Below are 16030 nucleotides of genomic sequence, written 5' to 3' on the forward strand. Positions count from 1 at the left end.
TGGTTTTAGAGAATCCATCAAGTTTTGATAGCATTTTTCGTTGTTTCTCATCCAAGGTGTTACCACCAAATATATTTTTTAAAATTATAATTTTTTATGTAATAGAAAAAGTCCTGATTTCTTATTTGGTACCATTGGCTTTGGGTGTATTGGTTGAGTATAAACCCACCTCATTTTTACCCACTTTTCTTTTAAAAGTTTCATTTTGTATTTGACAACGTTTCTCAATGCCGTTTTTCACCTGCAGTGTCTCCTCTTCTGCCTCCCTTTTTACCTGGATTGCTTTATTCGGAGATGCCTCCATTGTGATCATTATTTTATTGTGATCTCAGTCAATGGGATCCTTCTTCACTCAACACTCACTCACCCTTTTGTTGGGTTTGTTTCGTTGGTAACAAACGGATCGAACCTTTTTGAAAATCATTGGCCCAGCACGTGTCCCGGCCTCGCGTCACAATCGGGAGGGAGAATGACATCACAGTTGGGCGGGGCCGGGCGGGCCGTGACGATTGAAAAAAAGGGGGAGGGGCGACGGGAGGCTCCGTATGTCAATCATCGCTCCCGGGTTACCAGGTTGTACCACTCGAGGAGGGGAGAAGTACAATTTATCAGCGTATTGGAGCAAAAAGTACTAAAGGCTGAGGCCAACGGGAGAAAGGGTTATTAATAATTAAATACTAATGTAGGTTAATGTTTAATTAATCGCCTACTTATTGATTTGATTTATTTTGTTATTTGTTATGAGAAAGGTGTACCCTTTCTGGAAGTGGTTCCGCTCGGATTGCTCAGAATCTTGACCGCGAGGCCTGCGATTCCGCGCAGCTCAAACGCGGGCTGAAGTGCGTGAGGTACAGCGGAGAGCGATTGGGTGGGACAAGGCAGGCAGGCCCCGTCCGGGCAAGAAGTCCAGGCTGCCCCCATGTCCATGGTGGGAAAGGCAGGCGCGTCGGAGCCGCTTATTTAAAGGGAGAAGGTAACAGCAAATTTGCCGAATCAGCGGCTGTCAAATGGGGCTTGCTGGGCAGGTGAAGCCTGAACAACCCCGTTACTGGGGGGGGAACGCATGGTGATGGTATAATCCCCCCCCGGTATGATGGACGTGGTACCTTCCATTGGACGCTATCACGTGGGTTGGAAGCTCGCTGTCGAATAGCGGGAGCTGGGCGGGTGGGTGCGGAGCGGCAGATATTGGAGGGGGAGGGGCAGATATTGGAGGGGGAGGGGCAGATGGGGGTGGGGTAGAAGATGATGTAGGGACAGCACCACCATAACAACTTGCATTTATGTAGCTCCTTTAACGTAGTAAAATGTCCCAAACAAAATTTGGGGCAGCACTGAGAGGGGAAGGAGCCAGGAGCAGCACTTGGTGGGAGGGGAAGAGTGGTTGGAGGGAGGGAGATGGGAAGAGAGGTAACTTTAACTGACCTGCCGGTGCTAGGAAGCATCCATTATGAGCATCAAACACTCCCAGGCCAGGTACAACACGGGTTAGATACAGAGTAAAGCTCGCTCTACACTGTCCCATCAAACACTCACAGGGCAGGTACAGCACGGGTTAGATACAGAGTAAAGCTCCCTCTACACTGTCCCATCAAACACTCACAGGGCAGGTACAGCACGGGTTAGATACAGAGTAAAGCTCGCTCTACACTGTCCCATCAAACACTCCCAGGCCAGGTACAACACGGGTTAGATACAGAGTAAAGCTCCCTCTACACTGTCCCATCAAACACTCCCAGGGCAGGTACAGCACGGGTTAGATACAGAGTAAAGTTCCCTCTACACTGTCCCATCAAACACTCACAGGGCAGGTACAGCACGGGTTAGATATGGAGTAAAGCTCCCTCTACACAGCCCCATGACCAAGGCCTCAGTCTCAGAAGTAGCCATGATGTGGAGATGCCGGTGATGGACTGGGGTTGACAAATGTAAGGAATCTTACAACACCAGGTTATAGTCCAATTGTTATAGTCAAAACAGTTGGACTATAACCTGGTGTTGTAAGATTCCTTGCATCAGTCTCCAGAAGATAGTGCACCAGTATGACAATTTTTCACTTCCAACAGCAGCCACCTTTCGGTCACTGATTTTGCCAATTTGTTGCAGTTTTATCGATCAGACTTTAATGAAAGTGTCATACAATTAATACTTGGCCTGGTTGCTGGAATGGGTTTACTTTATTATGTAGTGGCAGCTGTTTACTACTGCTGGGTGTAATCTGGAGATTTTCTTCAGTGGTATAGATGGGGTCCAGTGCTGGTTCCATGTGGGTTGTAGTTTATCACCCAAGCTGTTAAATTGGTCCAATTGTAGGTGTGATTTTTGTCATGTGCTATATTCCTGAGGGACCCCTTCACATCAAGAACATATATAAATATGGTTAAATGATGAGCTGTGTCATATAGGCTGCATGGGGCAGCCAAGGAGACTGCAATTTTCCCCTCTTGCTCAGAGTACCTGGTGGCTGTTGTTGATTTAGCTCAGGCTAAAACCTGTGTTTCAGTTGCTTTAACGATCATCCTTGATGGAAAGATAAACAGGCACTCCTTAAAGCCAATTTAACCAATGTTGATGGGAACCAGGTCGATCATCTGTGGCAGACTTGGTGATCCCAGACCTAAGCCACGCAGCTGGCTTAACGAGTTTAAACTGCCCAACCCCTGCTCCCAGCACCCAGAAAAATAACCAAACTAACCACTCTCCAGAACTATTACAGGGGATTTTTCAGAATATTTAATTGTGTTGCTTTTTACAATTAAGGAAAGAAAGTATTATTTCCAGTGGGTTATATTCAATTAAAATAAATTGCACCTCTTTTAATCAATGATTTATTCTACAAACGAATACTTGCCGGTGAAAGATGAAGGCCATGGGTCACAGACTTGCGTTGGAATCCAGCCTCTGTAAATGTAACACGGACTATCACCCGCTCTGTTGCTGACTAAGGTTTATTTACATGAGGATGTGCCTAGTTCCTTTTTCAATGACTGAACCCACACCACCTCTTTACCAGTAGCCCTTGAATGAGTTATTGCTCCGTTAGTCTTGGTATATGTCCCCGGTCCTCCTGGCTGTGGCATGTTTGTGTGGCGTTTGCATTCTCTTGCTGTCCAGTGGCAGAAAGCAAAGGTGTGTCTTTAAAAGGCAGGCTTATCCCAGCATCCGTACAGAAGTGGAAGGGCTGAATTAAGGTTATTAATCCTGTTTTTCCCCCAACAAATTGGCAAAATCAGTGACCGAAAGGTGGCTGCTGTTGGAAGTGAAAAATTGTCATACTGGTGCACTATCTTCTGGAGACTGATGCAAGGACACTGGCTCCTACTTGACAATTGCCCAAAGTGGCCAATTTGGAATCTGGAGCTGAATGTACTTGGGATGTAGATCTGGACCTATAATTCCATCACTCTGTAGGTCAATGTGTTGTCATATTACTGACAGTGGCCTTCGAGCAGGATGCTAAGCGCCGTGGGACATTTTTTTGCTACGTTAAAGGCGTGTTATAAATGCACGGTATTGTTTGGGATAGCGACCCTGACCAAAAAGTTGGTGGAAAAAACTAAAGCACCGTGAAACTTTGCCCTTTGGATTTTGATGGTAACAATAAGCATCGGCCTCTTTACTGTTACAGGCTGCCCAATGCTGTGTAGGAAGTCGTTGGGCCAACTTTCAAAAGCCGCTGTTCGAGTTGGTCTTTCCCGGTGCGATAGGGAAACCAGTGGAGTTGGACGAGGATTCCTTTGGGTCACTCCGCATGTGAGTGCTCAGTGTCACAAAACGATGGCTAAAAGTAAATTTGAGTATGTTCGCAACTTCGAAACTGATGACACCTGTCTGCAAAACTGCTGGGTTGTGGTTCGACTGGATGGCCGGAATTTTCACAAGTGAGTGAAGAGCAAAGTTGTACAATACCGATAAATTATATATAGGTAAATGATCAATTGTATCCTCAAAGCATTTTGAGGCATTTTATGCAGTCCATAAACTTGAGCTCATCCAAAACTCTACTGTTCGTATCCTAACTCGCACCAAGACCCGTTCACCCATCACCCTTGTGCTCGCTGACTTACATTGGCTCCCGCCTCGAATTTGAAATTCTCGTCCTTGTGTCCATATCCCTCCATGGCCTCACTCCTCCCTATTTCTGTAACCTCCTCCAGCCCTACAAGCCTACGAGAACTCTGCGTTCGTCCAAGTCTTGTGCATCCCCCACTTCCGCTGTCTGGGCCCTAAACTCTAGAATTCCCTCCCTACACCTCTCCGGCTCTTTTCCGCTCTGGCTCTTTACCTCTCTCTCCTTTTAAGATGCTCCTTAAAACCTACCTCCTGTTCTAATGTCTCCTTCTTTGGCTCGGTGCAAATTTATGTCTGATTATGCTCCTGTGAAGTGCCTTGTGACATTTTACTACGTTAAAGGCAAGTTGTTAATTCTTGAAGTGTCAGGAATATGATGTCATTCTGTGCCAGCAACATCCCCCACACAACAATGAGATAAATGGCAAGTTAATCTGTGTAATGATTGAGGGAGGAAATGTTGTCCAAGTCATCTTTTGCATCCCATCTGAATAAATGGGAACTCGCTTTAACGTTGTCTGAATGGCATCTCCGTCAGTGCAGAACACTTGGTGTCATCAGAGTCTGTGAGCTAAAACTCACAATGGGGCTGAAACCTACCTCCTAACTCGAGAGATGAGTGCTATCAACTGAGCCGGGCTGACATAAATGCCGACGTAACTCTGGCCACGTAAAAACAGAATGGTATCTTGAGCAAGTAGATAGCACACCAGCCAAGCTCGTTATTATGATGCTGTACATTTAGATGGGCGTGGGTTAATTTTCCTTTATTCAGAAACCTTGGATGCCCATAGTGTGGGACATTAAGGTTTTAGAAGATGGAGAGAAGAGGAGGAGGTAAATCAGAAAGTAGCGATTAGATGACACCAAGCTTCGGCTGTAAAAGTCTGTGGATTGAAGGACAGTGAGGGAAGGAGTTCCACAGTTTTGAGGTCCTAAGAAAGGGGGGGGACTTTTCTATTTTAAAAGGATATATAATGATTCACATTCAGGGGTGTATATATAAGCTCCCATGTTACCAGTCACCCACATGTGTCCATTGGTTTCCCCCCCAATCCTTTATCTGTCAGTTTTCTCCCCTTCCTCCCTCCTCTCAAGAAGGAATTGACCTCTTACTGGATAGACTTCAACTGCCCTCAGCAGCTCTGGATTAGGGAGGAGAACATTGGTCAGGGTTCCGACCCCTGACCATTATTTAGCAACCCGCCTTGGAGATTCTTCTGTTCCTAAATCAGACCAAGGTGCTTCGCCCTTTCTGATTTAGAGCAGGGCCAAAGGTTTGCTTCCTGACCAAGTGCACTTTGCTTTCCAAGTTCAGTCCAGTGTGTAAATAGCGCTGCTGCTGGTTTCAAACTTCGGCTGTTTGGACATTTCTCTTTTTTTGCTTAAACTAATTTCTTGACTTCAGGTTTGCAGATCAGCATGGCTTCAAAAAGCCCAACGATGACCGGGCCCTCCATTTAATGACTAAGTGCGCACTAACTGTCATGGAAGAACTGAATGACATTGCGGTTGCGTACGGCCAAAGTGATGAATACAGTTTCGTCTTTAAAAAGAGAAGTAACTGGTTCAAGAGGAGAGCAAGGTACAGTGTACAGAGGGGCTTTCGCTATGGGCTAGACGGTTGGCTTTATTTGCAGCACCACAAAATACTTCAGATATATTGTGATCCAAATTTCAAGGGAAGGAATAATTTGTCTTTATCAAATACAACATTTGCATAAAGTTGAGAGGCTTTAGTTGCGAGGAAAGACTAGAGAAATGGAGGCTCTTTCTATTACAACAAGGAAGGTTAAGAGATCTGATGGAGGTCATTATTATGAGGTTTTGATAAGGTCAATTGGGAAAAACAATTTCTACTGGTCAATGAGTAAGTAACTAGAAGGCATAAATTGAAGATCAGTCAGAGAAGGAAGGGAGAAATCAAAGTTTTTTATGCTCAGGGTTGTTGCGACATAGAATGAGACAGTGGTGTAAGTAGAACCCATAATGGCTTTAAAGGGGGAAATGGGTAAGTATTCGGTTGTGGGGGGGGTGGGGGGGTGTGGAATAGAATTTAAAAGGTTACAGGGAAAGGGCGAGGGAATGAACGTAGGAACAGGAGGAGGCCATTCAGCCCCTCGAGCCTGTTCCGCCATTCAATTAGATCGTGGCTGATCTGTATCTTAACTCCATTTACCTGCCTTAGCTCCCAATCTCAAAAATACACTTACTTAACAAAAATCTATCAATCTCAGTTTTGAAATTTTTAATTGACCGACATCAACAGCTTTTTAGGGGAGAGAGTTTTCCAGGTTTCCTCTAACCTTTGTGTGACTAAGTGCTTCCTGAACGGCCTAGCTCTAATTTTAAGGTTATGCCTCCTTGTTTTGCACTCCCCTATCAGGGGAAATAGTTTCTCTCAATCTACTCTATCAAATCCTTTAATCACCTCAATTAGATCACCCCTTAAAAGTCTAAATTCAAAGGAATACAAGCCTAGTCTATGCAACCTGTCCTTATAATTTAACCCTTTTTGCCCTGGCATCATTTAGAAGGACTCTCTTACATAGGATGTACAGCACAGAAACAGGCCATTCGGCTCAACAGGTCCATGCTGGTGTTTATGCTCCATAGGAGACTCCTCCCTACTTCATCTAACCCTATCAGCATATACTTGTAGACCTTCAGAGAGCTGGCACAGGCACGATGGGCTGAAGAGTCTCATGTGTTGTAAAATTTTGTTTCCATAAACTCTTTCTGTGTGCTTTGGGAGCACTGCAGTTTGCATTGATACAATGGTTAGCACAATCTGTTTATCATATGTGTGCTTTACAGTGAAGGGTTAAATGGAAGTGGCTTGTTCGTTTGGGAGGGAAATAGTAATTCCAGCTGGCTTTTTTTTCTTTCCCTCGGCTCCTGGATATAGTGATTGGTGCTGGGGTTAGGTTCCACCAGTGACATCAGCCCCCTGGAACCTCACTGGAGGCCATTCTCCAAATGTTACCCGAGTCAGTGAGTGTCGGCAGGCTGTTCAACTGTCCTCGGTGGGCAGGCACACTACTTTCCCAGCAGACATTACCGAGCAGCATTCTATTTCTCTTTATCTGTCAGGGACACTGAACCCACCCCTTTAAAGCTGACCTGACTCAGATCTGCTAACGCAGCACAAGCCAGAGATCAAAATTGGGGTCTACCTGGTGCAAATAGCAGAATTATATAGAATTTACAGCACAGAAACAGGCCATTCGGCCCAACTGGTCTGTGCCAGAGTTTATGCTCCACACAAGTCTCCCCTCCCCCACTTCCCCATAACCTACATCCTCTCAACCTATCTGCATAACCTTGTATTCCTTTCTCTCGTGTACTTATCTAGATTTCCCCTTCAAAGCATCTATACTATTCGCCTAAATTACTCACATGAGGTAACAAGTTGCACATTCTCACCACAGAGTACCACTAGGGCTGTGCATTTACCTACTGAGCCACTGTGCAAACCTGCTGTTATTTTTGAAGAATCCAATGTAATCTAAAATGGGTAACACTGTCCACGATGATCAATAGAAATTCATTTTCTGTACGATTAACAATTAATTTTTTCCCTCAACAGCAAATTCATGAGCCATGTGGTCTCCCAGTTTTCTTCCAGCTTTGTTTTCTACTGGGAAGATTTCTTTAAAGATCAGACCCTCTTATTTCCACCCGGATTCGATGGGAGAGTTGTCCTGTATCCCAGCAACCAGAACCTGCGAGACTACCTAAGCTGGAGGCAGGCAGACTGTGAGAAACTTACTGGATTTTTTTTTGTATGCAGCTTAATGGAGATTGTTTGGAATTTCCTAATGTTTTTGTGTTTAAAGCAAAACATATAACTACCACTGAATGTTTTTTTTTTTCTCTCCAAATCCCCCCCTCCCCCTTAAAGGCCTTACCTCCTTGGTGTGGTACAGGTTCTCATGGCCCTCCAATACCTCAGCCTACTGGTCATCGTTCACACGTGAGCCTTGGTCAGTGCTTGCGCATTAATGAACTGAAATGGAGTTATCACACTCGAGCGTGTGTGGTAGAGATGACAGCCTGCCTGAGACCACCTGCATGCACTTCCAACAGAGGGTGCTGTGTAGCAATTAGACCCCCAGCCAGTCTTGCCCAGAGCCAGTGAAGTGACTTGTAACTTGCCCAAGCTGACATTAGACACCTCAGCACAGACCGGGACTGTCCTGGTCTGTGGCCCAGTTTTTCTGGATAATTTTGTTTTTTCACAGTTCAAGTCAACATTTGAAAATTCCAACCCTGTCCCAAATTTAGTTACCATTGAAAGATTAGTGGCAGCGGCAGCACTGGTTTGTACCATAAGATGGGGTGTATGCAGACTCTTAACTGCATGAGAGTGTATGGATAAACCCAACAACTACAGGCCAGTCAGTTTAACCTCAGTGGTGGGGAAGCTCTTAGAAACGATAATCCAGGACAAAATTAATAGTCACTTGGACAAGTGTGGATTAATAAAGGAAAGCCAGCACGGATTTGTTAAAAGCAAATCGTGTTTAGCTAACTTGACTAAGTTTTTTTTTAATGAAGTAATGGAGAGAATTGACGAGGGCAGTGAGGTTGATGTGTATTTGGACTTTCAAAAGGCATTTGATAAAGTGCCACATAATAGGCTTGTCATCAAAATTGAAGCCCGTTGAATAAAAGGGGCAGTGGCAGTATGGATACGAAATTGGCTAAGTGACAGGAAAGAGAGAGTAGTGGTGAACTGTTGTTTTTCGGACTGGGGGAAGGTATACACTGGTGTTCCCAAGGGCTGGTACTATGACCACTTTTTTTGATATATATTAATGATTTGGACTTGGGGCACAATTTCAAAATTTGCAGATGACACAAAACTTGGAAATGTAATAAACAGTGAGGAGGATAGTAATAGACTTCAAGAGCACATAGACAGGCTGGTGGAATGGGCAGACTCATGGCAGATGAAATTTACAGAGAATTGCGAAGTGATACATTTTAGCAGGAAGAACAACTAGAGGCAATATAAACTAAATGCTACAATTCTAAAGGGGGTGTAGGAACAGAGGGACCTGGGGGTATATGTGCACAAACCTTTTGAAGGTGGCAGGACAGGTTGAGAAAGCAGTTTTTAAAAGAAAAAATCATACGGGGTCCTGAGATAATAGAGGCATAGAGTACAAAAGCAAGGAAGTTATATTGAACCTTTATAAAACACTGGTTCGGCCACAACTAGAGTATTGTGTTCAATTCTGGGCACCGCACTTTAGGAAGGATGTTTAGGAAGGAAGCCTTAGAGAGGGTGCAAAAAAGATTTACTAGAGTGGTTCCAGGGATGAGAAATTTCAGTCAGGTGGTTAGACTGAAGAAGCTGGGGTTGTTCTCCTTAGAGCAGAGAAGGTGAGAGGAGATTTGATAGAAGTGTTCAAAATCATGACTGGTTTAGATAAAGTAAATAGAGAAACTATTCCCATTGGCGGAAGAGTCGAGAACACAGATTTAAGGTGATTGGCATAAAAACCAAAAGCGACATGAGGAAAAACTTTTATGCAGCGAGTAGTTATGATCTGGAATGCACTGCCTGAAAGGGTGGTGGAAGCAGATTCAATAATGGCTTTCAAAAAGGCATTGGATAAATACTTTAAAGGAGAAAATTTGCAGGACTCTGGGGAAAGAGGGGGGAGTGGAACTAACTGGATTGTTCTTACAAAAAGCTGGCACGGGCTTGATGGGCCAATTCTATGAACACTCTGCCACCTACTGGGCTGTTGCATGCCTGTACAATGTCAGTTTTTATTTTGAAATCAATTATTAAGCGTATCTTTTTTTAAATGCACTAACTGCAGATTTCTATCAATAGGTCATATCAATAACCTTTATAACACAACGTTCTGGGCGCTGGTGCAGCAAGGTGGTCTGTCCAACTGTGAAGCTGAAGAGAAACTGAAGGTATGAAACCCTGACACGCTACTCAGTAATGGTTAGTACTGGGGCTGCTTAATTGCACTTGTGAAAATTTGTTTTAAATGGGTGACTTTTTTTTCTCCCTCTAATTTTCTCCTCCCTTCTCCTAATGGTGTGGCATACCCCTGTATTAGTTTCCTGGTTGGGTAATGTTAGGAATAGTAATTAAGGTTGAACAGTTGTAGTAGTAGTGATTGTAGGGTTAACAGGGGCGGCTTTGAGTGCTGAGTAGAAAGCTGGAAGTACAATGTAGAGAGAGAGAGAAAGTTAGGTGCCAGCATGTTTGCAACGGTGGTGATAATTCAGAGAGACATGCTAAAGTGTGAGAAATGCCTGAGAAGATAAGGAAGTGCTGACCCTCAAGGCCAGCCTAACCGCTCAAGCATGTGCAATGTCTGGAGAACAATCAACAGAATGAGCCGCAATGCCCGAGAAGGGAAGTTGCCTACGTGATTGACGTACTTGCGCACTAACCTTACGTACTGAACTGTATAAAGATGAGACACACCAGGACTCTAAATAATCTAGAAGGGACTACTGTGAACGGTCAGGAGGCTTAGATCACAAACCCCCAGTGAGTCTGCTGCCTGTGAGTATAAAAGTGCCTAACTCATGAATATGGATTTATATTCATTTGATAAATAAAGATTATTGATCACGGTGCGCTCGCTCTCCGACTCCATGTGCCTGTATTGAAGTAAAAGGATCAGGATTGTCCTAACAAGCAATACCAAATTGCCATTACTCACGTCAGTCTTGAGTCAGCAGGCTATCTGACTGTGGAGGACCTCACCGTGGAGCCCAATCGTGTGCCTATCAAGTGCACTTCCAGTAGCAGTTGCCATATAGCAATCAGGACTTGGAGGCGTGAATTTTATTCTTTTCGCTTCCCTAGCTGAGGGCTGCTGCAGGCAATTGTGGTGTCCTGACTGAAAAGAGGTACTTCAAAAGGCTTTTGGAGAAAAAAAAGTCATGGCTCCAAGTGCAGTCCAGTGATTTTCTCCAGCATCACTCGGCATTCTCAAGCCAGTAATTGATGTTACTTTGAGTGAGGGCTATCAAATGAGCCAATCATTAGGTTATGGATTCAAGCCCCTCACCAGAACTAGAGATCACGGTCTCGGCTGACCCTTTGGTGCAGTACTGAGGGAGTGCTGCACTTCAGGAGGTGCCGTCCTTCAGGTGAGTCATTAAACTGATGTCTCGTCTGCTTGTTTAGGTGGACACTAAAGATCCCATGGCGTTATTTAGAGAAGAGCAGGGTGTTCTTCTGGTGTCCTGGCCAGCACTCTGCCTTTAACCAACACCACCAAGAACAGCTTGTCATTATTCTCATTGCTGTTTGTGGGATCCTGCTATGTGCAAAATGGCTGCAACAGTTGTCTACATAAGTCACTGTGATTCAGAGTAACTCATTGTGTGTGAAATGCTTTTGAGCTGGGAAGGATATATAGAACAGGTGATTGGGCCTTCTATGTATAGTTTAAAAATAAGAGTACACAGGCCTGTTGGCACAGTTAGTGAAGGCAGCGTTAAACTCAGCCATCCAGAAGTGGAAGGTGCAGGTTTTGAGGCCCAGCCTGTGGGATCTTGCTGTGTGCAAATTAGCTGTGGTGTTTGCCTACCAAACTAGTGACTATACTTCAAAAATAATTCTTTTGTTTATGAATTGCATTTGGTTTTGCTGAGGACCTGATGAGGCACTGTATAAACACTAATGTTTAATGTTTTATATAAATGCAAGTTTTTAATCTTTAAGAACCGCTTGTTTTTAAACTTGTAACTTGGACAGATGTGTTTTTTAATTTGTTAAATGATGCATTTTTTTTTTCTCTTTTTGTCACAGGGCACTATTGCAGGAGATAAACATGAGATTTTATTTTTGGAGTTCAATATTAATTACAATAAAGAACCAGAAATCTATAGAAAAGGAACCGTGTTGATATGGCATAAGGTGAGGGCTGTTGTAAAAAGCTAGAATACCAACCACATCGGATGTCCAGAATTTACACCGAGACCAGTGTTTTATTGCCACTTCAAGGCTATCGACTCAGCTGCCTCTGCAGCTTCTTCCTCGTGCTCCCCCACATAGTCCAAGACCAAAGCAAGGGGAGAGAGAAAGTATCGTGAGAAAAGGAACCCATTCGGTATATTTATAACTACGTTGTTAGGAGGTTGAGGGGGGTCTGAGCTTATGACTCATTCTGGGCTTAGGAATGTAGCTGAAGTTTCCAGGTTGCATGATGTGCTCTTAGCCCGAGTATTCCTTCTCTCTAGGTCACACTGTTACGGGCATCATTCCCCAACCAAAAAAGGTTTGGCAGGTGCCCTGTTTCTAAACTGTTCTGGCTTCCTGGATGAATGGAGTGATGCAGGTGGAGCTCTGTGCTTTGTAACTGCAGCCGGGAAGGATATGTGGAACAAGTGATTGGGCCTTCTATGTATAGTTTCAAAATAAGAGATCACAGGCCTGTTGGCGCAGTTAGTGAAGGCAGCGTCAAGCTCAGCCATCCAGAAGTGGAAGGCCCAGGTTTCGTTGCCCAGTCTGTGGGATCTTGCTGTGTGCAAATTGGCTGTGATGTTTGCCTACCAAACTAGCGACTACATTTTAAAAATAATTCATTTGTTTATGAATTGCGGTTGGTTATGTTGAGGACATGATGAGGCACTATGTAAACACCAAGTTTTTTGGATGAGACGTTAAACCAAGGTCCCATCTGCCGCCTCAGGTGGATGTAAAAGATCCCATGGCACTATTTCGAAGAAGAGCGGGGAGTTCTCCCTGATGTCCTGGCCAAACATTTATCCCTCAACTAACATTACTAAAAACAGATTACCAGGTCATTGTCACATTGCTGTTTGTGGGACCTTGTGCACAAATTGGCTGCCACATTTCCTACATTACAACAGTGACTACACTTCAAAAAGTACTTCATTGGCTGTAAAGTGCTTTGCGACATCCTGTGGTCATGAAAGACACAGTATAAATACAAGTCTTTCTTCTTCTCCTTTGCTTGAAGTTGTCAGTGTATGGGATAGGCTACCACACAGTGCAACACTGGCTTGGTGAAATACCGGCTTAGCTGAACCATTCCAAAGAGGATTGGATCGATTCCTGATTCAGCAGATGTAGGGCGAAACTGTTGACTGTGATGGAGGTCGGGTGAAACATTTCCAGCCAGATTGAAATGAGTCATGGAATAAGTTACTAGAGAAGGCTGTTGAGGTGGATAGTTTAAATGGTTTCAAGGGGAAATTTGATGCACTTCTGGAGAGTGTTGTGTCTAAGAGAAATGGTGAAGTTGATCTTTGAGTGGGACAATCTTGTGTTGGGTCTGAATGGCCTTTGCCTGTTCCTAAATGTTTTAATGTATTTGGGATGAGATTTAAACCTGGTCAGATTGTGGTTGTTAAACTCAGGTCATTTTCTCATTGCTAAATAAAATCGGCCTTTATTTCACAATCTTGGGAGTTTAACGGTATTGAGATGTCTTTCTTTTTTTCCCTTAAGGTTGAAGAAACTATTGATAAAAAGGTCACAACCCCAGAGGCATCAGAGGGGAAAAATATTGTGGTTAAAAGGACTCGCAACAAAGTTCTCCCGTTACATGTGGACATCATTGGAGATGGGTTCTGGGAGGAGCATTCAGAGATACTTGCTGATGGCTAGGCAGGAGACTTATCTTTCCCCTCCCACTCCTGAAGGTGGTGATCCATGCCGGAGTACAGATCTGCAAGCAATGGCAGCCCTCATGGTTACCTTGCCCTGGTGGTCATTTTTGACTTTGAGCTGCAGGCGGTGATATATCGGGGATGGAGGGACACATCTCAACTAAGCCTGCTCTTGTCTGTGCCCAAGATCTGCACATCTGCACCTTCCAGTGGCGTTCACTGGAGAGCGAGCAGGAGCAAGAATCCTTTGGTTTTTCTTTCCTCCCTGGCCAAGGAGTGCTGAGGCCAGGCATCACTCCCTGCTGCTGCCGCCTGAACTGAACTATTTTAGTAGAGACTAAAACCTTGGGCTGGTGCCCTGACCCCATTTACAGTTGAATTTATGTATATCCTATTAATGTTTTAACGCGACATTAGATGTGCTTTTGATAAATTTCTTCATTCAAAGAAACTCAATATTACTGGTGTAATTTTAATCAGGTTAATAATTCTTATTAAATGTTAAGATTTTTTTAAGTAATCTCTTCCTCCACTGGTTTAAATTAGTACTGTGTCCGACCTCAAATGTGGCACTTGAACTCATCAATCTTTTGTAAAATAAATTTCACAATTTATGCACCTTGCATTCCAATATTTAGCAGCTGTCAAGTCAACGTAACTTTGCAGATACATTTGGACAAACATGGAATGTGTGACATTTTTAATGAACCTTTTTCAACTAATCAAATTATAGCAGAATTGGCACAAGGCAGATTTAGTGCTGGTAAGACATTTTTCTTTGCAAAGGCATTAACACCTGTAACAAACTTCAAGGTAGGGATAGTGGAGGCAAAAGCCTTCATGTGAGAGCCAGTTGGATGCTGTGATGGGGGTGTCCACCTTTTCTAGGTGGATGACTTAAGATGGTGCCAAACGACCACTTTTACCCTTGTGATTTAAGGTAGTTTATTTTAATAAATGTCTGATTTTTGTTGGTAGCACTTTTATTAAATAGAGTTAACAAAGTTTGTTACGCAGTTCTAATCCTGAGCTGACCACACTCTAGAAATGTTATAAACTTTATGCAAGGCATTGACCTATTGTGACCCCACATTCTAGAATGGTAACACTCACTGGAACATTGGGAGGTTAGACACACCTAGTAAAGGAAGAGAAAACAAGGGTACGTACACTATATTTTCTTGGATATTTTCTCCTTCCTTGTTTTGATCTCATTAGGCTACGTGGAAGAACATGAGGAGGAAGCAGCTGAGCTGGCAAAGAAGTCTGAGCTCACACCTACTGTCTAGAAAATAGAGGGTGCAAGAGTTGTCAGAAGAGGTGGTTAGCGCTGGGGAAAAGTGGTTTGGAATTGTTCTTATCTAGGATGAGCATCAAATAATATCACCCCCCACCCCCCCCCCCCCCCCCCGTGGTCAAATGTGATCTTCCTTGAGATGGTTGTGCCTAATCAGGCAGTGGATAGTAGGCTAAAATCCAGGCTGCTTTGTTGAACAGGGTATGAGTCACCTTGATTTTTTTATAAATTGTTTGAACTATGAGTTTGGAATCTACAAACCAGAAGCACCTCAAATTTAGGTTTCATACTAATTTTCATAATCTGTTTAAACCAGCAGTCATGTCCAGAACCTGACTCTACTGACTGATGGTGTGCACCTTCCTCATAGCTGCTGCACTCTAATGCTTGTCCCTTCCAGTATTGTGAATGAATGCAGATGGGTGGAGGATCACAATATATACCTCCCTACTGTGGCTTTGCATTTGTTTTTGAATGGCACTGGGTGCTTTTAATTGGAGCAGTGTTACTAAGCCGCCTATGTACATTCAGCCAAATCCAGATCGCACCATTGTAAACAGACTGATGGAGGACCTTGTTCTATGCAAATTGGCTGCTGCAAAACAGTGCCTGCACTTCAAAAGTACTTTATTGACTGGGCAGTGCTTTGGGCTGTCCTGGGTGAAAGGTGCCATATAAATGCAACATCTGACCAAGCTATCAGCTTTGGCTCAGTTGGTAATACTCTTGCCTCTGAGTTAGAAGGTCATAGGTTCAAGCCCCACTCCAGAGTCTTGAGGGAGTGCTGTACTGTCGGAGGTGCTGTCTTTTGTAAGACCCCCTTAAAGTAAGGTCCCAGCTGCCTGCTCAGGTGGATGTAAAAGGTCCCTTGCCACTAGTTGAAGGCGAGCAGGGGCGTTCTCCCCAGTGTCCCGGCCAATATTTATCCCGCAGACAAACATCACGTAAAACATTATCTGGCCATTTACCTCATTGCTGTTCATGGGACCTTCCGGTGTGCAATTTGTCTGCTGCGTTTCCTACATTATAACGGTG

General features: G+C 44.0%; 1 protein-coding gene across 1 annotated transcript; it reads left to right on the forward strand.

Moving 5' to 3' along the window:
* Positions 1 to 762: 762 nt before the first annotated feature.
* thg1l (tRNA-histidine guanylyltransferase 1-like) lies at positions 763 to 14149 on the forward strand. The gene is made up of 7 exons (XM_067996532.1): positions 763 to 973; positions 3629 to 3881; positions 5480 to 5656; positions 7661 to 7830; positions 9923 to 10011; positions 11873 to 11980; positions 13538 to 14149. Exons 2-7 carry the CDS (start codon positions 3637 to 3639, stop codon positions 13694 to 13696), a joined length of 948 nt encoding a protein of 315 aa, XP_067852633.1. The 5' UTR covers positions 763 to 973; positions 3629 to 3636; the 3' UTR covers positions 13697 to 14149.
* Positions 14150 to 16030: the final 1881 nt, after the last annotated feature.

The sequence above is a fragment of the Heptranchias perlo genome, chromosome 14 (genome assembly GCF_035084215.1).
Source record: "Heptranchias perlo isolate sHepPer1 chromosome 14, sHepPer1.hap1, whole genome shotgun sequence".
Taxonomy (NCBI): Eukaryota; Metazoa; Chordata; class Chondrichthyes; order Hexanchiformes; family Hexanchidae; genus Heptranchias; species Heptranchias perlo.

Excerpts from the sequence above, each read along its gene's own strand:
- thg1l (XM_067996532.1), top strand. The coding sequence starts at position 3,637 with ATGCTGTGTAGGAAGTCGTTGGGCCAACTTTCAAAAGCCGCTGTTCGA. Across the intron at positions 3,882-5,479 it reads GATGGCCGGAATTTTCACAA|GTTTGCAGATCAGCATGGCT; the intron begins GTGAGTGAAGAG and ends TCTTGACTTCAG. Across the intron at positions 5,657-7,660 it reads TGGTTCAAGAGGAGAGCAAG|CAAATTCATGAGCCATGTGG; the intron begins GTACAGTGTACA and ends TTCCCTCAACAG.